Here is a 27,002-nt window from a genome sequence, read left to right on the forward strand (position 1 = left end):
GGGTTTTTAAATTTCACTGATGACTACAAAAAATGATAAGAAATTATGCAAAATCAGAAATATTTTATCGAAGACTAAATATCATTTCTAAAGTTTTAGGAAAAAATCGATGTTATCGAACTATAGCTACTGGAACACATGGTAAATATTAGTAAACTTGTTTTTTTCATATGTAAAAATTATATTCAATTTTTATAGACTTGAAAAAAAAGAAAAATTCACTGGTTTTCTTAATTGTTATTTCAGTATGTCAGTATTAAATCACTTGTTGTATTGGATAGTATATAAAATCTTATATTACAATTAAATTTTTCAGTTTTATCAGAGTGAAGTATTTTAGCATAAATACTAAAAATTAGTTTAAGTTATTTAACAAAATCTTTATTTCATTTTTTTCATGTTTATCACACATAAACTTTGATACTTTACTTAATTAGTTAAGGAAATAAAGAGAGAATCAATAAATTACTCAAAAATAAAATTAAACTATAAGTTCTATTTTTGTTATAAAATTAGAAATTTAAACAAGCACTATATTAATTAACCAAAGAATAGGTTTTAGTTTTTATGAGTATATTTAAATACACAAGTCAAATAACTTATTTAGTTTTACTATACTTATAAATAAGGGTAAAAAATTGACATTTCAAGTTATTTAACGTCTTAATTCTCTAAAATTACTGTAAAAGAAACTTTTAAATCCTTTAATTGTAGAAACAAAAAAGTGAATGACAGCTGGTAAAAACATAGTAAAATTTATGTTTTACAGATGTCTTGTTAACAGTTTAAATAAAAGAATCGTATAAATATAGCAGTTTTTTTTAAGATGGAACTTTAAAAATAGGAAAAACTGAAGTGCAAATAAGAACACCAGAAGTTCCTCAATATGTTCCATATAACTATTGTTAGTATTAAAAAGTAATAATTGACTTGAGAAAATATTTCTAAGTAAACTGAGTTTTTGTTTCTTTTTATACTAAAAAGTTTTTCTCAAAATATGTTACAGTAAATTGGTATTTTATAGTAAGTCAATAAAAAGGAAATTTATTTTCGAATAGCCTAAATACCTATCATATAGCATTGGTAGTTTTAATTGACTTACTTATCATTGTTTTATATTTTTTAACCTTTTGACTATTATAATTCTTATTAAAATTTTAGTACCTAAAGAGTTGTCTCAGTCAACTATTCGGCATTTACAGTGGATTGCTCAAAAAGATGTTTTAGGTCAAGATGTATTTTTAATAGGACCTCCAGGACCATTAAGGAGAATAATAGCAATGCAGTACTTAGTAAGTGTTGCTTTAGGATCGATTTCTTTTATTAAAATTTATGTTTGTATGATATATTTATTTATTTGAATTTGATGTTTAATAGGAATTGACTAGAAAAGAAGCTGAGTATATATCATTATCTCGGGATACAACTGAAAATGATTTAAAACAGCGAAGGGAAATGAGATCGGGATCTTCTTTTTATATAGACCAGGTAGATAGAAGTTAAAAAAAAACTATTAAAATTTTAACTTTTTAAAAGCTTAGTAAAAAAGTAAAACATGTTAACACTTTTTTTTGTGACACTTAGAATTAATTCATACTCTATGTAGTTGTACATGTAGTAAAATTTCTTTTGAAGTGGACATAAAAAGCTTCTTAACATAAATCAGTATATGAACAAATTTTTTTCATTGTATTTCTTTATTTATTATCTCAAACTACTAATAAAAGAGCTTATTTAAAAGTTACTTGATAATTTTGTTTTAATTTTAAAATTATTTGTACTAAATTCTGTGCAAAAGCCAATAAAGAAGTGATAAATGGTCTTAGCTTAATTTTTTTTACGAACTAACTATTTAATTAAAAATATAAGTTAGTCCAACTTGTAGATATACCTCTCAAATTACTCTCAAGTATAACTCTCAGCAAAGCAAACAGTTAAAACTTATTTTAAAAGCATCATTCATTTATTGTGAGCCCACTTCTAAATCCAGAAAGAACGTTTGATTAGTCACGTTTTTTCTTTAGTGTGCAGTGAAAGCAGCTGTAGAAGGTAGAGTTTTAGTTTTAGAAGGAATAGAAAAAGCAGAAAGAAATGTCTTACCTGCCCTCAATAACTTGCTTGAAAACCGAGAGATGCAACTAGACGATGGTAGATTTCTAATGAACCCGGATAGATACGATCAGCTTTTGAAAGTTTGTTTATAGTTTTGATAAATTTTTTAAGGATTTCTAAACACATTTTGAAGCCTATGGTGAATGTTCAAAATAAAAAAAATAAAAGCTAAAACAAAAAACTTTGATATTTAATAATTAGTGTTATCTAAAGTTTTGTTATTGTAAATAAGTTTGCTAAGTTTAAGTATGTAACTGTTTTCTGCCTTATTAAAAAAAAAAAAAACTTATGTGAAATTTACTACTTTAAACTCTATTTAAACTAGAATTATTTATTTAACACACGAACGAGCTCTTCGAGTAAAACTTAATCTGATGAATAAATTGTTGAGAAAATAAAAGTGTAATTGAATAGTTTATACAAAATTGATAACGCTTTAATACATTTAAATTTGTCAATGTTTTCATTCATAAGCTTTTAAGCTATGGTAGTTTCTAAAATATTTCATTACTGATATTTACTATCTGCTTTAAAATATACCCCTAAATTGTGTGATTTATAGGAAAACTCAAAAGAAAAATTGGATGAATGGAAGTTAGTAAGAGTGAATGAAAATTTTAGAGTTTTTGCTCTTGGACTACCTGTGCCAAAATACAAAGGCAATCCCCTTGATCCACCACTTAGGTCTCGATTTCAGGCCAGAGATGTCCACTATTTGTCATTCAGTGTGAGTTCTAGTTTTTGATAATTTTTTTGTTGTTTTTTCCTGAAACGGAAAACATTTTTGAATTTTTTTTTAATTGCTAGTTAAAACTTTAAATAAGTTATTATTTATAACAAGCCTTAATTTGTTTTTGCTATCAAACATCAGGATCAACTTCAAGCATTGTATGCCCAAGCCCCTTCAGTAGAGTCAACAAAAATAGCTGAAATCCTCTCATGTGCAACCACTCTTGTCACGCAAGACTCCTCTAATTTAGGACTACCTGATTTTCCTTTGGACAATCTACAGTCTGCTCTTGACATTTTAGAAAAGGTTACGTGTAAACATTTTTCACTATTTTTTTGTAATAATTTAAACTGAAAATTATTTTAATAGTTTAACATTTATTTAAAATTTTAGTCGACCCCAGATATTTTTAGCTAGTAAAATAAAAAATAATTATTTTTCAGGTACCAACTTACCCAACATCTCGGTTGTTAGAGATATTATACCCATATCATTTGCTTTTAAACAAGGAAGGATCTAGTGCAGTTCAGGATGTTTACAAGGTAGTATTTTATACATTTATATATATTTTTTATTATATATTATATTATTATATATTTTTTATGTATTTTTATACATCAGAAAGAAATAATTATATTTTCTAAATTTGTTAGATGAATAGAAACTGTTTATTAGTAGTTTTAATAATTATTTTTAACAAAGCATGTTTTAGAAATAATCAACTTTTGAAGTTACATACTAATGATATTCCTACTACTGTTTTTCTTTTGCAGAAGTTTAATATACCCAATCATCAAAATCTTTCACAAATCATATTGAAAGATATTAAGAAAAACGATTTGCAAGCTAAAGTTACTGTTTTAGCGGACACAGTTTCTCACGAGTTTGATGTTAGTTCTTTTTATTTAATTTTATAATTTTATTCCTTGTCTTATAGGAATTAATTATACAACTATTATATTATTTTAAACTATGTGGTTTAAAATATGTATAAAAGTGTGAGTAAGATGCATGTTTTATTTTTAAGACATTAAAGTTGTTTTCAAAGCTTTATAAGTATGTTATACAATACATTATTTGTTCCACTTCAAACTTTGGTATTTCCTAGCTTTAAAAAATTGAAAGTTATTTTATACATCAAAATATATAAGTTTATAGAAATTTTGAATATGAATGTATGTTTATTCAGGTACCTTGTAATTCACACAACACAGAGACAAACCAAATTGAGTTTATATCAACAGATTTCCATGATAACTTCTTAATAGATTTGTTGCTTTCTCATTCAACAAAAGATTTTTGTATTATTGGTAGTAAGGTTAGTTAAATATGTTTCCTTTGGGTTTATTAATAAAAAAAAAAGAAGTCTATTTAAGTAAGTTAAAACTTTTAAAAATAGTTAAAAAGTATAGCTTAAAAAACTGTTATTGTAAGTATTTAAATATTTGTTGATTATTTAAAACTTTCAATGTTTTGTGAATACAGTAATTCTCATAAATTTTACATTTTTTAAATTGACTAAAAGTTCAAACTACAAACACATATTTTATAAGTCACATATTTGCTTAATTACGATTATTTAATCAAGCAAAAAATGTTTATGTGACTTTGCATTTTTTAGTTTTATAAATAAAGAAAAAAAAAACTATTTATCATGAATAACTTTCTTTACTAAGTTTTTAATTTTTTTAAATCTCAAAATAGACGTTGCTCATTAACTATTCTATTGAGTTATTTGTATGAAGCTTCAGTTTTTTCACGACCTACTTAATAACATTGTTTTATCTCCTTTTTTAGTTTAAATTTTTTTGTTTACTTTCAGCATTTTTAGCATTTCTATACATATACTTTTTAAGTTGTAACTAATAGAATAAATTTTCATTTAATTTTATATTTATTTTAAGAATTTTTAAATATTATTTTTAAGTTGTTGGATATAAAATCTCATTCAACTCTCGCCTGAACTAAATTGAATATAATTTTGTCAACTGAGCTGGGTAAAACATCAGCAAATGTTCAGGGATGCGGCAAGACGAGCATGGTGAACAAGCTCACCGAACTGTTGAGTTACAGGACCGAGCCTCTCCTCATGTACCAGGACATGACGTCACGTGACCTCCTCCAACAGCGATTCACCCTTTCAAACGGCGACACCCAGTGGAAGTATTCGCCTCTCATACAGGCGTGCGTGGACGGAAGCGTTGCAGTTCTGGACGGGCTGAACCGCGTCAACGCCGGCACGTTGTCCATACTGCAACGGTAACTGTGTTTGTTGTTTTTAACGAGTTTTGTAAGAGTTGTTTATACACAGTTTAATAAATCAGTTTAGTTCATGACCGTGAAATTACGTTACACGACGGAACCCGATTGTTACGTCATGATAAGTACGATTCGATGCTGGACAAGTTGCAGATAGATGATAAAGAAATGGAAAAACAGTTTGTTTTTTTTTTCTAAATCTATATTTTTAAAGTAAAATGATAATAATTGAATTACTAAATTTTAAGGTCAGTGTATCGGATTCATCCTTCTTTTCGCATAATCGCTCTCGCAGAACCACCGAAGCAAGGTGTGGCATCATCAAACGCTAACAAATGGCTGGACAGTGAATTGCTGACATTGTTTATGTACCACCATATGCCTCCATTATTGCACCATCAGGAACTAAAAGTCCTAAACGGAATGGTAGTTTGTTTTGCAAATATTTGTATTACTATTTTTTTACTAGTTAAACATGTGATAAAACGTGATCGGTAAAGTCTGGAGTTTTAAAGAAATAGTTTCCTTTTATAAATGTCAGAAAAATTATTTTTATTTGTTATGCTTGATAACCTTTTTAAATCTGCATTTTTGTTACACTTGGTATCAGTTTCTTATTTACTTTGTGTTACTTCAGTGGTTGCTAAGTATAGGCTTACCACTTAATTAGGTTATAAGATTAGTTATTTTTATAAAAGTAGTAACATGAAGTTAAATGATGCTTAAGTGCAAACTTTTTAGCTTACCCATAAACTCGACTATTTTGTCAAGACTCTCGCCAGTGTTTTGTGGCTTACTTTAGTTTTTTGCTTTGATTTGAATAATGGCAACTCTGCAACAGTATTGTCAGGTACTTAAAGTAGTTTGAAAATTTTAGTTTTAAGCACAAGTTAGTTAGAAACTATTAAGTTATAGTAACGATGTTTTAAAATTTTAGCAAATAAAAAATGCATTTAAATTGACAGCTAAAATAATTTTTGTTTTGTATAGATTTAGTGCATTAAATTTTTAGGGTCTTTAAGCTTTAAAAATTGAACAGTCAATAAGATTATCAGCTGTTTTGATATAAAAATAGATTAACTTTGCTTGTTACTTTTAAAAGTTTTTTTTTTAAATGCACCACATAAAAGCTTGATATAGTATAAATTATAACAATAACTCGAAAAGTGTTAGGTTTATTTATACAAATTTTTATAATTTAAGTAGTTTTCAAAATTAATGTTATTAAATTCGAACGAGTTTGTTCCATTTCGATATTTGATTAGAAAACATGATTAAAAACTAATAATTCAAACATTTATTAACTATTAAGTTGTTCATATAACTTAGTAAAAAAAAACTTAGACTGTAGAGTGTAGGCTTTTTTTATCTTACATAAACTTAAGTACGTAATAGTTTTTAACAATCTAGGTGCCAGGCTTAAACTCAGATATAGCACAATACTTACTGAGAGTGACTGAAAAACTGAGAAACAGCAAAGATGCGAACTCTAGATCGCTGGCAAGCAGCTTATCTACTCGTCAACTTATTAGAATTTGTAAAAGGCTGCACAAGTTCAGCAGCAATGACAACTACAAGCAGTACATAAGCGATGCTGTACACAAAGCTTGTCTTTCCAGGTTAACTTGAAAAAAACCATGTCTAAAAGAATAGTTTGTGTAACATATAAACTAAAGAAATCTAAGATGTATTTAATATTATTTTATTGTAATAATGCTTTCAACAAGGTTTAATAGTAGTTTGGCTAATTTAGTCGCTTAAAAGTGTTTTAAATAAATTAAAACCTTGATCCAAAGTTGTCATTCTCAAACACACTTCTTCCAATTACCTGTTTAGAGCTGCACCATATTGCTCATATGTATAACTAAAAAGGACAAAACTTTTGTAAATGCGTTATTAAGTAAACCCTTTTATATAATTTTAAAATCAAAGTTACAGTATAAATGAACAAAGGTGATCTAATAAAAAAAAAAAAATTTTTTGTACTCATCGTACTTATAAATCAGGTGTAATTATTTATGTTCATATTATAAGTTTTCTTATAATTAATAGGTTCTTGCCTCATTTAACACGTTCAAGTTTAACGGATGCCCTCTCAAGTTGTGAATTACCACCAGAACCTGCACCTACCAAGCATCTAACCTTGGAAAATATAGACTGTACGTTTCATAGCTGTTTAGTAGTTTTATTGAAGTATGGTTTTATAACATTTTTAGAGTTAGTTTTTAAATAATGTTTACGATATATACCTTATCTGCTATCAATTTTTCTATGAACCCTTTTAACTTTAAAATTAGTTATCTTGATGAGTAACAGTACTTACAAAATATTTAACAAGTATTATTATATAAAAGTTAAGTTTTAAAATGTTCAATACTTTTCCTTGATCATATATTTGTTTTACTTTCAGTTAAAGATATGTAGAAAGTACTATAAAAACAATATAAATTACAAAAAATATACTATAGTATTAGTCTTAGCACTTGGTTTTTTCAAACTTCTGAGAAAACATATCGAAAAATAATTTTGAATCAAAACAACACATACTCTATGATTGTTTATATAAATAAAGCAGTTCATATAGTCTTATTTCTGTACAGTTTCAAATCTATTTTCATAACAAAATATTAAATAAATGTAATGGAGTTAAATTTTTGAGTTTCTCTGATTTTTATTAAAACTAAGGTAGAGATTGTCACGTTTAAAGTATTATAAAAATATTAACGGCTTTTATTTGTAGGTAAAGTTGAAGGTGGCCAGTTAAAAATTGAAAATGTACTTTATCCTGTGTATGGTGCTAATAAATCACATGATGAGTCTCAAGCAAAAGTACCAGAAATTTTGTTCTATGACAATGCGCAACATCTAATGGTGATGCGGGACATGCTACAAGATTATGCACTTGGTGAACACATACTACTGGTTGGAAATCAGGTAAGTACAGTTTTACAAACAGTATTTTAATGTTATTGACATAAATCAGAATAAATAGGGTTAATATAGTGGTAGCTTTTGTTTTAGTTTTAAAAATTTTGAAAAAAAAAACTGTTCCTTTGATTCAAATTAAAAAATGTTTAGGTCAATAGTCATACTTGTAAAAATATCAAAAAACTATGTTAAAGAAAGTTTAAAATTTTTAAATAGGGCGTCGGAAAAAACAAAGTAGTTGACAGGTTTTTACAACTACTAAACAAACCTCGAGAGTATCTACAGCTGCACAGGTTTGTACGAAAATTACATATTACTTGGTTACTGCTATTTACATACACAAAAGTAGATAAAATTAAAACAGTTGTAAGGAACTCAGAACTTTTTATTCAAATCTAGAATCTTTATAACTTTCCTATCAATTTGGAAATTTTGTTATGTTTTTTTAAATATATGTATGATTTTAGATTACACAGTTGAGTTAATACGTTATTGATGATTATGGTCTTCAGGGTTTACTTTATAGTGTCATTTTAAATATGCCTGCTTTTTAATCGTTACACCAATTTTATGTTTGAGTGATTTTATATTTAATTTATAAGCTAGTCATGTAAAAATAGAACTCATTTAATTTGTTTGATTATAATTTAATGTGAAATATTAATTTATGTTTACCAAAAATAGATTTTCAAAAGTATTGTAAAGACTATTTGTATTAAGACTAAACTTAATGTAACTTTTGAGTAGTAAAGACCAAGTAAAACTAGTAATTTTTATTTTTTTTATTTTATATATCATTGATTTAAGCTTATGTTTATGTGTTACCACTATCATACAATTACTTTGAAAATTGTTGCTTTAAGGGACACCACAGTGCAGAGCTTGACTGTGCAACCGACAGTTAAGGACGGTATAATTGTGTTTGAGGACAGCGCGTTGGTGCGTGCAGTGAGAAACGGTCATGCCCTTGTCGTGGATGAAGCCGACAAAGCTCCTATTCATGTCACGTGTGTCCTCAAGTCACTTCTTGAAAGCGGTCGAGCAACTTTGGCAGACGGCCGTAAAATTGTCACAGGTTGTTTAAGTTTTATGTCGTTTATTAAAAAAGTATAAAAATTATAAAGGTTTTATAACTGACTGTTGTTGTTTTTTGAATGAAATTACTTTAAACACCACAAACAGTTTGTGTTACAGTAACATAAACATATGTCTACTGTTTTACTGCGCATTCTAATAACATTTATTTTTTTTAGTTTTGTTGTTATATTATTATGAGTACGTACATTATTTATTTTGTCCAAATTGGACACTTCATTTATTTTCATAAATATTTCAAAATAACTCAATGAACAGAACGTAATGATTTTTATTTTATTTACTATTTCAGGGCTCGTGCGCGTCAGGCTAAATCAGGCTAAGTCAGGCTAAATCAGTTTTTTTGAAAAAAGTTGAAAAACGTCAGGCTAAATCAGTTTTTTTATTTTAAAGTTTGAAAATCTCAGTTTTTCTCAGTTCAAATGCTTGAAAATTTTTGATTAGAAAAAATTGAGAAATCTTTTTAAGATCAAATTGAAATGTGAATATATTTCTAAACAAAGATTTAGTTATTAAAGACAAAATCAGTCAATATTTGTAAATATAAATGCTTAAGACCTTTTGTTGAATATCTAAAAAGTTTTTAAGAATCTTCATTATTTAGTTTTGAGTAGATTATATACGTCATAATTATGAAACTTCATAAAAAATATACAGTTTAACATTACAATTTAGTTCAACAACTTAGCTGTTTGTTTGAATTTGTTTACGTCAGCTATGTTTTTCAGAGCTTAGTTAGTTGCACTGTTTTAATTTCTAATTTAAAGGCACTATACCAAATACTTTTTAGATTAAAACTCTTAGCAGTTTATTCATTTGTTTTACTGTTTGTTTAAAGTTATAAGAGATATTCACAACACTAAAACTTAGCTTTAAGATATAAGTACTAAGTTTTGTGGGATTACAAATTTTAGGTATAATTAATTTTTCTTTACAAGAACGAAACATTAAGGGTTTTTTTTTATTTAAGTGTAAGCTTTTTAAATCCGATACGACGTCAACAATCACTGTATTTATTTAGATTCTAGGATCTATAATTATGTATCACTTTAAGTATTAGTCAAAATACTATAATAAAAATTTTTGCTTATTTTAATACTTAATAGTCGTGTAAGCGTTTCATTTTAAATTTTAATAAAACACGACAATGCACGGGGTATAAGGGGGTCAAATCACCTTTTTTACAATTTAGTCTTGTTTTATTGAGTTGTAATTAAGCTATGAGTTGCTTTTTGCAGATTTTTAATGCTCAAAATATTTTTGAGATAAAGCTGGTTGAAGTCAGAGACTACAATAGTAGTAATCAAGTAGTTACCAATACCTAAATTGACTTCTAAAGGGGATTTTCCTTACTTTGAAAAAATGTCAGGCTAAAATGTTCTCAGTCAGGCTAAATGAAAAAAATTTCGCGCACGAACCCTGCTATTTACAAAAAGCTAAAATAAAAGAATTTGCAGCAAAAACTTTTTCTTTTACATTAATTATATCCAAAGTTAGTTTAAACAAACGTATGATTAGCAAAAAACATACTTGTACGATTCTATTTTTATACTAGTCATTAGAATACAATATTGCGATATAGTTTATTATTTTTAAACAACTAACCAATCTAACAGACAAAAAAGAACTTGCAAACTTATCACAGTCTACCTCATCTAGTGAAATAATTTTAATGCATGAAGACTTCAGAATGTTTGTACTTGCAAACAGACCTGGCTTCCCTTTCCTTGGTAACGACTTCTTCAGTTCACTTGGTTAGTTGTATGTTTTTCATATCACTCCTTAGATGAGCTATGCTAGATTTTTTAACTAATGGTTAATAATACAAACTAGTACAGTTTGTATAAAATATTTTAAACAAGTTACAAATTTGTGTAGGCGATGTCTTTAGCTGCCACGCAGTAGACAATCCATCTACCCAACAAGAACTTCAAATGCTAGCTAAGTATGGGCCTTCTGTTCCCATGGAGACCTTGAAGAAATTAGTCGCGGCTTTCGGTGAGCTAAGAGATATGGCCGACCGAGGCTTGATATCATATCCGTACTCTACCAGAGAAGTAGTGAACATTGTAAAGCATTTACAAGTTAGTTTTCATACTAAATCAAGCTTATTTTGTTAAAGCTAAATCTAAAGATTATTTTAATATAATTTGAATGTTTATAAAAAGTAAAAAACACTTACCAAATGATAAATTTGTTGAATATAAAACTACAAAAAATTTAAAAATTTACTAAGAGTTTAACTTCTATATTTACCGATATAAGTTATTAAAAAAAAAGGATTTTAGTTGTAAAATACAGAAAAAGTACTATTATATATTTTTTTGTATAACATAAAAAAAAGTTTTCTTGTTGTTTAAAAAAATATATACTGATTCGATCTTTTATAAGAAATTTAGGTATAACAAAAAAAATGATACTATCTAAAAGACTAAATAGTATCATTTAAAGTTTGTACAAAGTTTTTTTAACGAATAATAATATTTAGCTTCTATATTAAATTATTTCAGAAATTTCCTGACGAGGGGGTTGCTTCTGTAGTTAAAAATGTGTTCGATTTTGATGCTTACAAAAAAGAATCAGTGGAGCAATTATCAAGTGTGATGCACAAGCATGGTATTCCCGTTGGAGCTAAACCGAACAATGTTCATCTTTCCAAACCGTAAGAACATTATTTTTTTTCTTTCTCACGTCGTTAAAAAAACTTTGTGTTGTCAGTTTAGAGCTGGTAGTAAAGTGTTATAAGGTTGGAAATTATAAACTGTTTTGTACACCTTAACTGCGTACCCGTATATTGACAAATTAAGCGTAAAATGTGATTTTTTTTTATCTATAAGAAATCTAATTTAAAAATCTTGAAAAATATTATAATTTTAAATTTTTGTTTCTATTGTTAGTTTCATAACTAAAAAAGGCAAAAGTATAACGTTTTAACAGTCTGTTTTAACAAGTTATTTTGCTGGTAAATATCTTGATAGTGGTTTGTTAAACGTGAATAGTTTTACCTAAGTTTATAGCTGTATTAGATTAACGTTGTAGAAATTGGAAAATGTATTTGTGAAAGTTTTCGAAAACCAACATAGGTAATAACATTTCAGTCTTTTACAAAAAAAAAGTTTTTTTAGTTAATTTTTTTTTTCTAAGAGCAAATGTAATCTACATTTACTTGCAATGTTTAGGTAATTAACTTTGTGTTTTATTTTAATTCGATATTTAATAAACTATTTATCAAAAAAGTTTGTATTTGTTTATCGCGTTTGTTCATATGTTTAGTTATGATTTAAACCTTGATTTACTTGAAAATTAATAAAAAACAGATTTTGTAAGGTTTTAATTGTTAAGATTCTACAGGAAAACTTATTTTTACCCAATGAATAAGCTGTTTTGATAAGTCTATTATAAATAAAATTAAAAATAAGTCTGATATTTAATAACTTTACAATAAAGCAGTACAAAGTTTCGGTATAGTTCAAAGTTAAATAGTGTTGGATGGTTTTATATTACTTAACAATAGAGTTATATTCTTACATATATTAGGGTTGCCAAAAAACTTGGAAAAATCTAGATTTTGACAATTTAGGCAAAAAAACTGGTTAAAACTTGTAATTTCGAACAAAAATTCCTAGAATATCTAGAAAATCCTGAAATTTTAAACAATTTTAACATGTTAAGTTATGAGATTTAAACTTGATACAAAAGATATTTCAATTACAAACTTTTTTTTTTGCATCAAAATAATATTAAAAAACACATAAAGAAGCATTAAAGTATCTTTTTAAATGTTTTTATACTATTTAAGACAGTTTTTTATCATAAATTTAGTTTTATACTAAAATGGACTAAAAAACTTCAAACTTGAGAAACCTGGAAGAAATTCAGAAACCCTGAAAAATTATTTAGTAACCCTGATATATGTAATAAAATAATTTAATAATTTCTAAAGGTAAAATATTATCACTCTAAACCAGACTTTATGTTTTAAAATCTAGAAGTCAAAGTTTAAGAATCTTTTACTTAAACACTAAGATAAAAAACTTCACTGTTTATTTCGATTAACACCATACTGAAAACAAGCTGTACTTTTTATCTAACATATTCTTACAAATCGTAGTTTTAAAAATTGTTTTTAAGAACCTTTTTTTTAATTTCATAGTAAATAACTAGACTAAAACTCAAGTAAAACTAAGAGTAAATTTTAGTAGTAACTAGATAATTGTCCTTCATTGACAGTTTTTCCCTACAAAATTTTATGAGTATTCAAAAAATACTGTTGTTCAAGTCTTAAGTTGTTTCTAGTTATTATTCTTTATGTTTAAAGGGTCTTACGCATAAAATTAAACTTATTCTGTTCTTCTTTAAGTAATCAATAATAAAAATAGATACAATTCTGTACTGAAGTGTTAAGTGAAAATAAATAATTTTTTTTTATAGTAAATAAGTTTAATAAGAATGTATTTCTATCTCTATCCTAAATTTAATACAAAAAATAATATAAAATTTATATTTTTTATCAGAAAACTATTCTTTAATTATTTTTGCAGATTAAGACTTGTTTTATATTTGTTCTTATTTATTTACTGTTAAGTTTAACACAAGTCGAGATTTATAGCTTTATTAAATTTAAACGCTAGAACGCTTTTAATATACATAAACTAATTTTTTAAACAAGCTACAATAATTTTTCAATTTTTGTAGCATACTTAAATGACAGTTGATTTTGTTTCAATCTCTAAAATTTTTGTCAGTTTTAAAATTATGAAATATATGGTAGAGGATTTTGAAATAAATAGTCAAAAGTATTTTCTTCCACATTATAAAATATTGATTCCTGAGCTGCAGCACTAACAAGTTCCTTTTAAATATATTACTGTTTTTTTTTTTTCAATTTAGCCATGTAGCTAAATTGAGAAACTTTATAGTAGTATTCAGTTATAAGCTCTTTTTTTTTGTTTACTTTCAACTTTATTTTAGAGAAAAAATTTTCTTTGTTTTGTATTTGTTGCTTATGTATGGATGTTGCCTAGTTTTAGTTGGTTTTTGTCAAGTGTTTATATTACTATATGTATGGTTATTTTTGTTTATACAAACATATGTCTAGAAAAACTTATATGTGTGGATTTATTAGTATGGTTCAAGCGAATAACTTGGTCTTATTTTAGCTTGAAAAACTCAGATTTCTTAGCTTTTAGTATTCATTCATCCAAATTGTATATGTTAAATATTAATTATAGTAATCGTTAAAAATGCGTTGTCAACAATTTATTGTAGGTTCATTTTGGTTTGGATTGTTGTTTTTTGTTATAGCGCTTGTGAACACTTGCTTGGGGATTTGAGTTCTCTAAATGTTGTGCAACCAAGTTGTTTTTGTTTAAAAGATCGTTTTTCGCTTAATTAAGAGTTAAATATTAATGTGGAAGGTAAAATTATGAATGATGTAACACAATTGCTTTTACTCAGAAAAAGTTTATCGTTGCAAAGGGTAGAGTTTTGGATTAATCTTTTTTACCATAAATATAGTATTCAAAAGTATGAACTTGTTTGTTCTCTTAGAAAATTCAAAGCAATTTATTGTTCTGTATAAAATTAAAGTTTAATTATTTGTTTTAGAATTAATATAAAAAATTTAAAAAACTGGTGAAAGGTCATTCATTTGAATTTAGTGTTTTAGAGTTTTTTTGTAAGATTTTGTATATTTTTTTTGTATAATTAGAATATTTAATAAAACTTCAAAAAAATACATCTTTAATTTACACTATCAATACCGTTTACTTGTTTTAATTTTGCAGAAACTTTAAACATTTAATTAGTTTAGTAATACTTCATTAAATTTTTGGTACTCTTAAGTAGTTTTGTACAATGGTCATCTTTTTTAAGCCGATGGCTTAAGCAAGTACCTTTTAGTAAATTTATTTACAAAGTATACAACAAAATTCATTAAAATTTTCAGCTTAAATATATCAACTCCAGAGCTAAGTGGTTTGTGGAATTACAATGAAAAATCTCAATTGTGCAATGTAGAAACAAGACAACTTAGTATAAAGGTATTCAATTAAAATGTTATTTTTTTAAATTGTTTACCTTACATACTTGCTAAATAAACAAAAACTGTTTACAAATTAAATTTTACTAAACTAACATATATTAAAAAGTTTTTTTTCATGTAGTAACCTTTCTCCTACAATGTTTTTAATACTTGTAAAAAAATTTTAATATTCATTATATACTTCATTTATATTAACTTTCCTAGAACTAGTTTTAAAATTTTCCAGGGTCCTGTTTATTTGAACAGCCAACCTTATGAAGTGGAAAAGATTCGGCACCGAGGATTCGACTTCACGGAACAGATGTCACATTTCACTCTTCCTCAGTTTTACCAAAGTACAATTGTCAGTGATATGAAAACGTGCAATGAAGGTATTTTGTTATTATTAAGTCTTATTTATGTGTACTGACCAGCAAATGAAAAAAAACTCAAGTTAAGTGGTTTGTCAGTAAAAGGTTTAACCTTTTATATCACTAATATAAATCTTGTACGACATTTGTACAGAAGGTGAAAACATTTTGTACGTGGCTACTGTTAACCCACACGCATTGTACCGTTACGATGGAAATGATTCGAGGGTCAAAATGGTAGATTTGTACGACATTCTGCCTTCTTCCAGCCCAATGATGCAACCCCGGGTCAAAATTGCACCCATGGGTAAGACACTGGACGGGCAGGTGATCGTGTATGACGAAAAACTTAAGGTATTATTTAGTAATTAATATGTTTGTTGCTCGGTAAAAAAACATTAATAACTATTCAGTTAGCTTTTTAAAAATGTATAGGCTGAGTTTAATAAAGTGTCTTTAGATATTAAAACAATTACAATAATAAAATTCTGATGATAAAATTACCAGGTGATGCTTCTGGTGAATACTGAAACTGGCGAAGTGAGGCGCATCCACATTCCTGACGTCAGCTCGTCTGTGATGTCGGCTAGTAAACTGCTGGGGTGGATGACGTCATCATCGGAAAATAAAAGTGAAGGACAAGTGCGAATGGTGGACGGGTTATCCCCTGATTCGTGCTCCGTGCTTCTATATCACAGGGAGGGGTTGGTGTGAAAGTGTTTGAGTATTATTTTTCTTTACCCAATTTTAAATTATTTATTTATTTTTTCTTTTTTTTTTTCTTCTTCTAAGTTCACTTTATTTCAGCAAAAGCATTCTGCACTTTAATGTGCTAGATGGAACTTTGAATATTGTAGAAACTCCGATTGAAATTGAAAATGTTCAAGTGTTAGATGCTGGTAAATGGCTTGTAACTGAAAACAACGAACATCATAAGTCTGTTTTTTTTTATCTAGTTAACAATTGAAAACTGTAATATTAAAAAAGTTTTTTTGCCTACATAATGTTACTTATATAATTATACTTGAAAGCTTACACTCAAATAGAAAAATTAATTGTGTTTTTTTTTAACTATCAGCCTACGTTTTATAGGTCAATTGTTATAGTTATGTTATTAACTCATACTATAAATACAGTTACGTTGTTTTAACAGTTTGTATTTGATGGAAACTTCTTCTTCAAGAAATTTAATACCAGACTCCATAAGAAAAATTGATGTTGATAATAACTATTCAGGTAATTGATATTTTTTTTTTGATTCCATTGTTATGATTTAGAGTTTAGATTTTAGTAAGTTTACTCATTACTTTTTCAGTTATTATGTTCTTATAATTTTTGATTTCTAGCTTCTTAATTTTAACTTTAAATGTTTTAATTTATACATAACTCTTCAAACTAACATTTAAACTATTTATAGTACAGTTATTTATTTGGAATAAATTTAATCTGTTTAAAATTACGCTAACTTGTTTTATTTTGAACTATTCAAAACAGACAATAAATGTTTCTAGAAAAAAAGGAAGTTTAAAATTTGATAAAGATCTATACAATTTCTGTGATGAATTATTTATTTATTATTACTTAGTACTCGTAGGCCAACAAAAGACTGTAACAAGTTTTAATATAAGTTAAACGTTATAATTGAAATTAAATATGTAAGTATATAGATAGTTTCTGTTTAATTTTGTTAGTTTAAATAACTTATTGAAAACCTATATGATTATGTTATGTCTCAATGTATTTTATCTATAAGCTAACCTTTTAATTATAAACTTGTTTTAGTAAAACCAGTGATAAAAGTATCAGAATAAAAAACATTCAGTCGATTTTAAATTTTGAATCTTTTTTAAATAAAATACCTTAGATTAGTACTTATGTCTTACGAACAGAAGGTACAAACAAAGTTCAAAGAGTAGCATGTAAAGGTTTAAACTTTGAATCGCTTACAAAAGTGTTGGGCCATTCAATAGATTCACCTAATAGAGTTCTTGTGGATGATCAGTCTTATGCTAAATGCATCGTCGGTTTGCCTGATTTAATGGTAAATGGTTGAAAATGTATTAATATTTTAAAATATTGCCTATCAATTACAATAGTTTGTAATGAAATAAAAAATATTTAGCTTCAATATTATTATAATTTTTTTTTATGCATTTAAGTTCTGAATATTTATTATAAGAAAAGTCTTAAATAATCAAAGACTCTATTTCAAACTAAAGAAAATGAATAGTATTACGTACAACAACTTAGTATATGATTCCAATTATATCTAGCAAAAATTAGCAAGGTAATCTAAAAAAGTAGATTTGTATTTCAAAAACAATTGTATGATATGTATCATAAATTGATACTAAAATAACTTTAAAAAATGCCTTATTCAGGGCAATATTAAGTTAATAATTTTAACTAAGATACCCACTATTCAATCTCACGGCATTAAATTTTTATAAATGCCTTTTGACAATTTAGGTTTGTTTGAAATTTTTAAATAAGTTCCTTTGATTAAATTGAAAACGTTCATCTAAAATGGGTTTTTCTAAAACCACTGCCTGATATAGAGTTAACACATTTTTAATCAATATATACAGATAATTATAATACTTTACAGCTAACACTAAAGTCTACATTAATTTATCATAAAAACAATATTTTTAGTCGCCCAATGAAGTGTACACTTTCAAAAGAGAAAATTCACTACCAACAAGTAAATCTTCAGTAACAAGCAGCAATATTTATTACAGAGGATTGAGCAAAAGAGTTCCCGCTGATAAACAGATTGAAGTTCTTCCTAATACCTGTCAGGTTGTGAGAATCGTACCTGGCTCTTACGTTCCCGAAGAATCGTTTGGAAAAGGTAAACACTTTTAGAATGCTTGTCATTTTTGCTTCTACAACTAGGTTTTAAAATAATTGATTACAAAAGAAAATGTGCTTTAGTTTTGCTTTTCATAAACTAAAACTTTTAATAAAACTTAAAAATAGTATAAACTTTATTATTTCGACTTTAAAAAAATGTTCTATTAAAGTCAGCATTTTCTATCGTATGTAATTATTTTTAATTTGTACTTAGTTTGCATCAGTTCTGTTTACAAATGAATATATGTGACTAAGAAATTATGAGTTATTATTATTATAGTTTTACCTTGGTTATAATAAATTAACTTAAATGAATTAAAAATTCAAAAAAATGTATTTTTGTACTAATCTGATAGTAAAAAAATAAAAATTTTAAAAATATGTGTAAAATAAAAACATTGATCTTTTTTATAACAGTTAATTTTATTTTCTTAAAAAAAAATTTTTTAATTGTATCTGGTATACTTTATCAATCTATCTTCATAAGCCTTTTTCTATCTTTTATCATAATCCTTTTTCTATCAATTTATATCCATAAGCCTATCTTCATAAGCCTTTTTTATAATCCGGATTCGGCATATCTTGATATAATAAAGTCTAATGGGCATTAGTTTAAGCAGACAATACGAATAAAAATTTAAAAACTAGTAGTACTTCTGTGCAAACAAAGCTATAAAAGTGTTAATAAGTTAGTAGCTTTTTCATAAAAGTATTATATTTTTTTAGTTTAACATATTAGCAGAAAAACGGATCCTAATTTGTTTAAAATTCCGGATCTGCTATAAATAAAATACGAGTATTATTTATTAAAGGAATTAAAAAAAAAAATTATATAGGCTCAAATCCTATCAACATGGACCATTGCTTAGAAGTAACTGACATGTCTCATCGTGTAGTTCGATACATACCCCTCCCGCAGTTAGTTTCGTTTATTTTATCAACAGAGTTTATCAATTGAGCTATTATTATTCTATGATAATTTTTTAAAGAGAATGCAAGGAAAAATTATTTGTACGATTATTCAAATTCAGACAATTCAAATTTCGACTACAAATTCTTAAAAAGACAAACTAAAGGCCATTACTCAAAAATTGTTTATATTTTTTTTAATAAAAAAATGCACATGTAGGTCTAATTAATATCTACATACACTTTTTTATCTATGCAAAAATATTAATATTTTCGGAAGTATGGCTAACATAAGTTTTAAAACCGAATAGTTTTTAGTACTTTTTAAAGTTCTTTTTTATTTAATTTTTTTTTCCTAAAACAAAATAGTGTTTGCAGGTATTAGTTAAACGTACATACGTACTTTCTATTTTTTGAAATATGTAACACTTTTTGTTTTGTGGCCCTTTTAACTTCTTTTAAGAATTAGAATTGTCCGAATTTTAATTGTCATGTAACTGGTAAAACTAGACTAAATGCAATAGTATGGTAGGTTACTTGAAGCAACTTAAAAGTTACTTTATGAATAATAGACCTAAAAAATTAAATATGTTTAAAAAATATATTAGTATAATTAATAAGGTACCCTATGGTTTATCTAGTTTGTATTTAATAGTTTTAACTGAAGTACCTCAACAGTAAAATTTTATTAAATAAAACATTGTATTAATATAGATTAAAAGGCTTTGAATTATTGAAATCATACTTTTTATACTCATTGTTTGTTTTTTATTTTCATTATTAGAATATTTTAAGATATAAACTGTAAATCTAAAAATAAATTTTCTTATCTAACTATTAATTCAGGGTGATTAAGGCTCAGATTAGTTTTTGATGCATAAGCATTTTGTTGATTTCAGTTTAGACAGCCTTTTAGAATTTTAAGTTAGTTTATTATAAAAATATAAATAAAACATATGACTAAGTTGTACATAATCAACTAAAGTTCATTAGTATGTAAAAAGTTATTTATAAATCTTACTCCGCTTTACAAACTGAGCTGGTTTCATGTCCTTTTTATATAGATACCATCTTAAGTTTTTAATAATGTTGTGAATTTTGCTACACTATTTTATAAAGTATTTAGCTTAATACTCCTTTTAGTTTATACATAGTAAAAGAATTGTGCACTGATAGTTTTTACAAGTTTAAATAATTGTTTTTTTAATGCACTGAATAAAACTTTTATACAAAAATAATAATTTACAAAATTATTTACATAACATTTTGTTACTGCATATAAATCTCTATGATCTTAATTTCCATCAATGCTTAACTTTTATGTTAACATTAAAAAAAATATCTATGTTAAGTTGTTCATTTGTTTCAGTTTACTTCATGCTATATATGTATACTTTAACAATGTGCAAAAAAGGAAAGCATTATTTTAACATTTTGTTATTTTCAACATTATTTGTGTTCTGTTTCTTTATTAACTTTCAAATAATCGTTTAACTTTTATAAACGAATTGTTTATTTTTTGTAACAAATACACTTTATAATCATAAAATTGTTGTCTAATTAGTTTTAAAATAGTATAAAAGTATTTACTTAATTAAAGACAAAAACTATTAGGCATGCAGTTCTAAAAACCACTACCTGAAGTTACGACTCAACTAATATTTGCTAAAAGACCTTTTAACGGTGGAAAAATATTGTTTGAGTAATAATAAAAGCGCCAAGTTGGAGCCATTTAGCATTTTAAATACTTAGGTGTTATAAAACCGTGTAGTGTACTAAGAAACAAATCTTATTCACCTTCATTTGAATGAACTTTAGAACGTAGAACTCCTAAACAATTTTGAATAAAATCTTTGTAACTATAGTATTATTAGTGTAATTAAAGTAGTGACTAACCACAATATATGTTTATATGTGGTTTCAAACTACGCAGTTTTGATTAAAGTTCTACCATTGCACAAATTTTGTCCAATACTTTTTTCCTCAGCGAAATACTTTAACAAATTTCACAGAGCAATCACCTCCTCTCCTTATGTGTCCTGGCAGGAAGGAATAAGTGATACCGGCTATTTGATGACTTCGTCTCCTGATGATCTTATATACACGTGTGATACCGGAGGGTAAGATATTAAGCATTTTTTTTAATGTTGCTCATCTCAGATACTAATCTTTATAGCACTTAATTAAATTGTTTTAGAAAAATAACTTTAATATCATTTTGTATAACCAGCTTTCTTAATTAAGATGAAGAAAAACAAAACTAATAGTCTGATATTTGTAATTTCAATTTTTGACGTTTCTAAAACGTAACGTTTATTACTTTTTGAACTTCCTTTTGATTACTTTTTTTTACTTTTTAATTAATAAGAGTTATACGAGAGTGGGAGACTGGAATATCAAACTTACGTCGTTCGCTCACTGAATGGAGACATATGATTGGCTCACAAGACTCACGTGATCATCTTCAGGTAGTTAAAAGATTATTGAATAAAAGTAGCTCTTTGAAGTTTTATCTAGTATCAAACCTGACGTTATTCAGACTAAAATAGATCAAAAGGTAGATAAGAAGTCGGTTAATTTAATAAGTAAAATAAAGCGCGAGCTTAAAACATTTTATTAACTGTAAAATAGAAACTACATATGATTAAAAATACTATATAAGGTATTGCTTAGAAATAAAAATAGAAATACTATGTATTGTTATTGTTGATTATTGTTGTTTTTGAAATTAAAGATCTCTGTTTTACAGAAGAAAAAAGCTTTTCTTTTCAAACAAATATTCAACAAACTAAGTTTTGCTCAAAGAGCTTTGCCAGTTTGTTAAAAGTAGTTCTGAATAAATATGTGAAATTCACAAAATTAAAATTGTTTTAATCAGTTAAATCAATTATTTAAAGAGAACGATTACATGTTTATTTTCAGAATTATTTATTTTACTCACTTACGAGCTCTTTGAGCGAAAGTTAGCAAATTAAATAATTTTGGAGAAAAAAAAAGTAAATACTATGTATGGTATAACTCGTTATAAAACTGTTTTAACTTTAAAATGGTCTTTAATTTATATACACAAACACCCTCAACCTAGCTTATTCAAATACAACAAAATCTGTAAAAGAATATTAAACTTCGGTATAGTAACAAAGTCATAAGTTGTTTTCAAAAATGAACTGGGTATAAACAGATCACGAGAGAAAAATCGAGTGGAAAGGACGTAACGGCGCCGAAACACGGAAAAATTGACAAGGACAACACGCCCCATGTGGGTGGCAACACGTGGGCCGGTGGGACCGGAGGCAGGGATACTGCTGGGCTTGGTGGAAAGGGCGGACCTTACAGACTGGACGCTGGTCACGATGTTACACAGGTTGATTAACAATGTCTATAAAATAATAAAATTTTGTTTAAGATTTACAAGTACGCTATTTAGATTGGTAAGTTAAAATAAATTAAAATGCAAGTATTTTTAAGGTACAATTAGTGTTAAAGAAGTATTTAAATGACTAAGAAGTAAGACTAGTTTAAGTTTTGCTATACATGAGTTAAATAAAAAATAAGTCTAGTAATGGATATGCTTTAATTAAAACTATTTTGATAAACTATACTTCAGCCTTTTTGTTAGACTTGTCTTTTTTTTATGTGTTTTTAAATTTCTACAAGTACTCTGTGAAAACTATTTGTTAATTCATTACTGTATCTGGAAAAATTAAACAAATAACTTCTTTTTAACCAAAAAGTTTTACTTACTAGAACTTGGTATCTTTAGCTTTACTTAAACATTGTAATCTATGACAGATACCTGACTGGGAGAAGGAGGCAGTTCCTGAGCATGTTCAGCACGCTGCTAGGGAAATGGGCGAAAAGGCATTTAAAGAGAGGTATATTAGACTTTTTGTACTTATTGAACTACAAAATCAACAGTTTTGTTTCAAAGAATTCTTATTGTTTTTTAATTGTTTCAGTTTCTGTAAATATGATAAACATTTATAAAATTACTTATATAACAATAGCATAACAAAATGTATTCTTAGACTGCGCGAAATTCGAATGAGCGAATACGATGCGCATCAGTACGACGAGTTCAGCAAAGAAGTGAGAAAGCAAGTCAATTCGCTGCGCATTGTTCTTGATAGCTTGCAGGTACCAATGTTAAGTGTATGCTTATCTACTAGAAAAATCTATAAATGTACGAACATTTTTCTCGGAAAAACTTAAATTGTTTTGTTTCAGATTGTTATCTTGTTTCGAAATTTGTATTTTTTGATGCAGGCGAAAAAGAAGGAGCGCCACTGGGTGAAGCACCAGACGACCGGTGAGTTGGATGACATGAAGTTGATAGAAGGTCTTACAGGAGAAAAAAATATCTATAAAAAAAGAGCTGATGAGGAGCCGGAGGTTTATAATTTTTATTAGCTTGAAGATACCTAATTATTAATTATTAAGTTATAAAACCTAAAAATAGTTTATGAATTTTAAAAGTCAAGTATTTTTTTATTTTTTTAGTACTGTTGTGTTTGAGTAAAACTGTGTTAAAAGTATTGTTACATTTACATCTAGATTCTAGAGTTTAGAAAGATAAGTTTTATTATTAAAAAATACTTTTGCATTCCACACAAAATATTGTTTTTAATATTTCACTTCGTACTGAATTACAAGCTTAAATACTTTACGTGGTATATTATAATTTAAATTACTCTTCACGTCAAGACTTTCTTCTATATTTCACTACATATTTATTAATACTTTCATAAATGTTTATTTTAAACAACAATTATTACAGCCAGGAATGCCACAGGAAAAACCAAAACTGTTAAGAATTGTAGTTGATGTCAGTGGTAGTATGTACAGGTAGATTTACACTACTTAAAAATAAAATAGGATACGTTATTTAAAATTTTAATTTATAAGAAGATATCAAAAAATTATAGAAACTTTACATCAAAAAAATATTTTGTCATAAAATAAAATTAAATGGCTCACTTTATTTTACATATAAAATATTTTTTTGTTTTTGGGTTTTGAGCTTTTTGTATTGAAAGCAATTAAGTTTAGTTTATACTTTATTGACTTTTCGCTTCAGTTTTACTTTATACTAAATAAAACTTATAGTCAACTATTTTAGAACTATAGTTTATAAATAGCTGGTAGTATTTTATAGGACAAACAAATTAGTTTTTAAAAGTAAGATAACTGATAAAAAAACAAGCATTTAGACCAGGATCTACCAATTTTTTTTTCTATAAGGACCCCTTTAAAGAAATAAAAAAGCCTTCTCCGACAAGCCTTCTCAATAAACTATTCCTAAATAAACTTAAAACTCTTTTGCTTTTACGTTTCACCATCAAATACAGAATATCTAGTGTAAGTTACAAACTTTGGCCTAATGGCCCTATTACTAATCATGACCCCCTTTTTAGCCCCTTTGCTGCTTATGGCTCCCAAAGGGGCCATATGACCCACTTTGAGAAACCCTGATTTAGACTACCTAGATTTAAATAAATATCAAACATTTTTTGTTTGCTAGTTTTTTAATAAATTAGTCAGTTTTGTTTACAGTTTAAGAAAATTAATGTGATATGTAAAGTAATAGTGTTTATAATATAAGTTCTTAAAAACGATTTTGATAACTTGAGTTGATGTGAATTAAATATACGAAAATAACTTATTTTGTTATATATATGTTTATGTATCTTTTATTGAAATAGATATTATGTTGCAAAAATAAACTATTTATATTAACAAAATTTCAAACTAAAACTATTTAATATTAATACTTATAGTGTTATTATTATTATCTTTAATTATTTTGTAAGGTTCAATGGAGTAGATCAGCGTTTGCAGCGGTGTATGGAATCTGCATGTCTCGTAATGGAAGCTTTCGATGGCTATAAGGACAAATTTAAGGTGTACATCGTGTATTTGTTGTACTATATTTATTGTAAAACAAGCACTGATTTCACATATGTTACAGATTTGACGCTTATCCATCAAATAATCATAGAAATAATCTTTTTTATGAAATACAAAAATTATACCAAAACTCAACTTTGAACGCAAAAAAAAAATTAATAATTTTAGTACGAGATATGGGGTCATTCAGGAGATGGATACGAAATTGAGTTTGCATCTCTGGACGATCCACCGAAAAATGATAAGGAAAGACTGAAGATATTGAAAGAAATGCACGCACATGCTCAGTTCTGCATGAGTGGTGATCACACCTTGGAAGCAACAAGATTTGCAGTAAAGGTTAGCAGTGAATAGGAAATAAAGTTTTACAATTTAAAAACCTTTCTAATATTATAAGTATAAAACTTTTTGAATTTTATGTTATACTTTTACTACAGTTTTTTTTTTGTTTCTCTGCGATATGTCTCTATTTTAAATATTTGTTATATTGGCTAAAAAAAGTATCTTTAGTACCTAGTTCTTTTCAAAATTCTACAAGGGTAGCTGACCTTAGTTAGCTTAAACCTTTTTTTATAAATAAAAGCAAAAATAACATAATCTTTCATACTTGAAATGAATTCTTACAGGAAATTAAAGAGCAAGAAGGTGACGAACACTTTGTAATAATACTGAGTGATGCAAATCTACAGCGATATGGTATAAGTGCGTCACAGTTTGCTGACGCAATGACTTCTGATGATGACGTCAACACGTTTGCCATATTCATTGGCTCACTTGGAGATCAAGCGGATAGGTATAGAGATTTGTTACTAATGTAAAAAAAAAAGTTTGCGATCTTGTTGCGAACAAAATATGCGTTGTTTACTCGTTAAATAAAAATTGTTATTTTTTTTACTATTTTTGCTTTGCTATAAAATTTAAACTTTGTTAATGTCTTAAGTTTACATAACTTTGTAAGACATATTTTAGTTTACTTTACAAGTTAAACTCTACTTTTATTTGCTTGTGTGATCAGTGTTTTAGAAATATCTTTGAAGAATTTTATAAAAAAAAAAATTTCAATTGAATTTTTGTTTTATAGAACTTTGAAGTAACTAGTAATTTTATTTTCATTACAAATAAGGCGTTCTCTAAATAAACTATTTTATGACTTAAGTATTACTAAACAATAACTTAATTATATAAGTGACACCATCTATAAAAATTAAACTGCAAAACTTTAAAGAAATTAGTATCTATAGAATAAAAAAAACTTTATAGTGCTTTTTTGACCACGTTTATATAATTTTTATTATATTGTAACTTTTAAAGAAAAGCTAAATATATACAATCAATTTTGAATTTTATTAACAATACAATGTTTCACTCGCTGGAAACTAGTCAAACGAGATCTTCAGTTGAATAAAATCTTATTGTCGGTACAATAAAAGAAGATACTGTATTATTTGTTTTTATTATATATTCTATTGAACTTGTTTCACTAGGATCTTTTGTTAACAAACACTTAAATTTATATTTTTGAATAGTTGTAATGCTAGATATAGTTTTTTAAATTGTTATTTTTATTCATTCAATTTGTTCACAGGTTAAAAAGAAGTTTGCCCTCTGGCCGATCTTTTGTGTGCCTTGAAACTAAAGATATTCCACAAATCATGCAACAAATTTTTACTTCTTCACTACTTAAATAATTTATTGCCGCTATTTTCTTTTAAATTTGCGTTTTGTTTTTCATCTCGACTTTTATAGGAAATTGAACATTATTATAATGTTATTTTTTTGTTGACACAGTTATTATAATAACTTATTAAAACTT

The 27,002-nt window shown here is 26.5% G+C and overlaps 1 protein-coding gene across 1 annotated transcript; it reads left to right on the forward strand.

Moving 5' to 3' along the window:
• LOC145834290 (von Willebrand factor A domain-containing protein 8-like) lies at positions 1-27,002 on the forward strand. Its single transcript, XM_082941686.1, has 41 exons — positions 1-141; positions 827-904; positions 1,162-1,292; positions 1,378-1,488; positions 2,025-2,192; positions 2,675-2,839; positions 2,984-3,148; positions 3,286-3,384; positions 3,616-3,732; positions 4,032-4,160; positions 4,863-5,101; positions 5,167-5,280; positions 5,350-5,527; positions 6,512-6,720; positions 7,154-7,260; positions 7,842-8,035; positions 8,246-8,322; positions 8,893-9,104; positions 10,741-10,878; positions 11,003-11,208; positions 11,635-11,786; positions 15,072-15,165; positions 15,394-15,538; positions 15,672-15,871; positions 16,025-16,221; positions 16,325-16,453; positions 16,671-16,753; positions 17,407-17,558; positions 18,173-18,371; positions 19,210-19,291; positions 21,295-21,402; positions 21,651-21,750; positions 22,464-22,646; positions 23,075-23,157; positions 23,311-23,419; positions 23,549-23,674; positions 24,060-24,127; positions 25,093-25,183; positions 25,358-25,528; positions 25,816-25,982; positions 26,775-27,002. The coding sequence occupies exons 1-41, from the start codon at positions 33-35 to the stop codon at positions 26,875-26,877; spliced, it is 5,688 nt and encodes a 1,895-aa protein (XP_082797812.1). The 5' UTR covers positions 1-32; the 3' UTR covers positions 26,878-27,002.

Source organism: Thalia democratica, chromosome 4 (assembly GCF_965202585.1).
Source record: "Thalia democratica chromosome 4, ktThaDemo2.hap1.1, whole genome shotgun sequence".
NCBI lineage: Eukaryota > Metazoa > Chordata > Thaliacea > Salpida > Salpidae > Thalia > Thalia democratica.

Coding starts and splice junctions, on each gene's coding strand:
- LOC145834290 (XM_082941686.1), top strand. CDS start 33: ATGATAAGAAATTATGCAAAATCAGAAATATTTTATCGAAGACTAAAT. Junction 905..1,161: donor ATATGTTCCATATAACTATT/GTTAGTATTAAA, acceptor TTAAAATTTTAG/TACCTAAAGAGTTGTCTCAG. Junction 8,323..8,892: donor GAGTATCTACAGCTGCACAG/GTTTGTACGAAA, acceptor TGTTGCTTTAAG/GGACACCACAGTGCAGAGCT.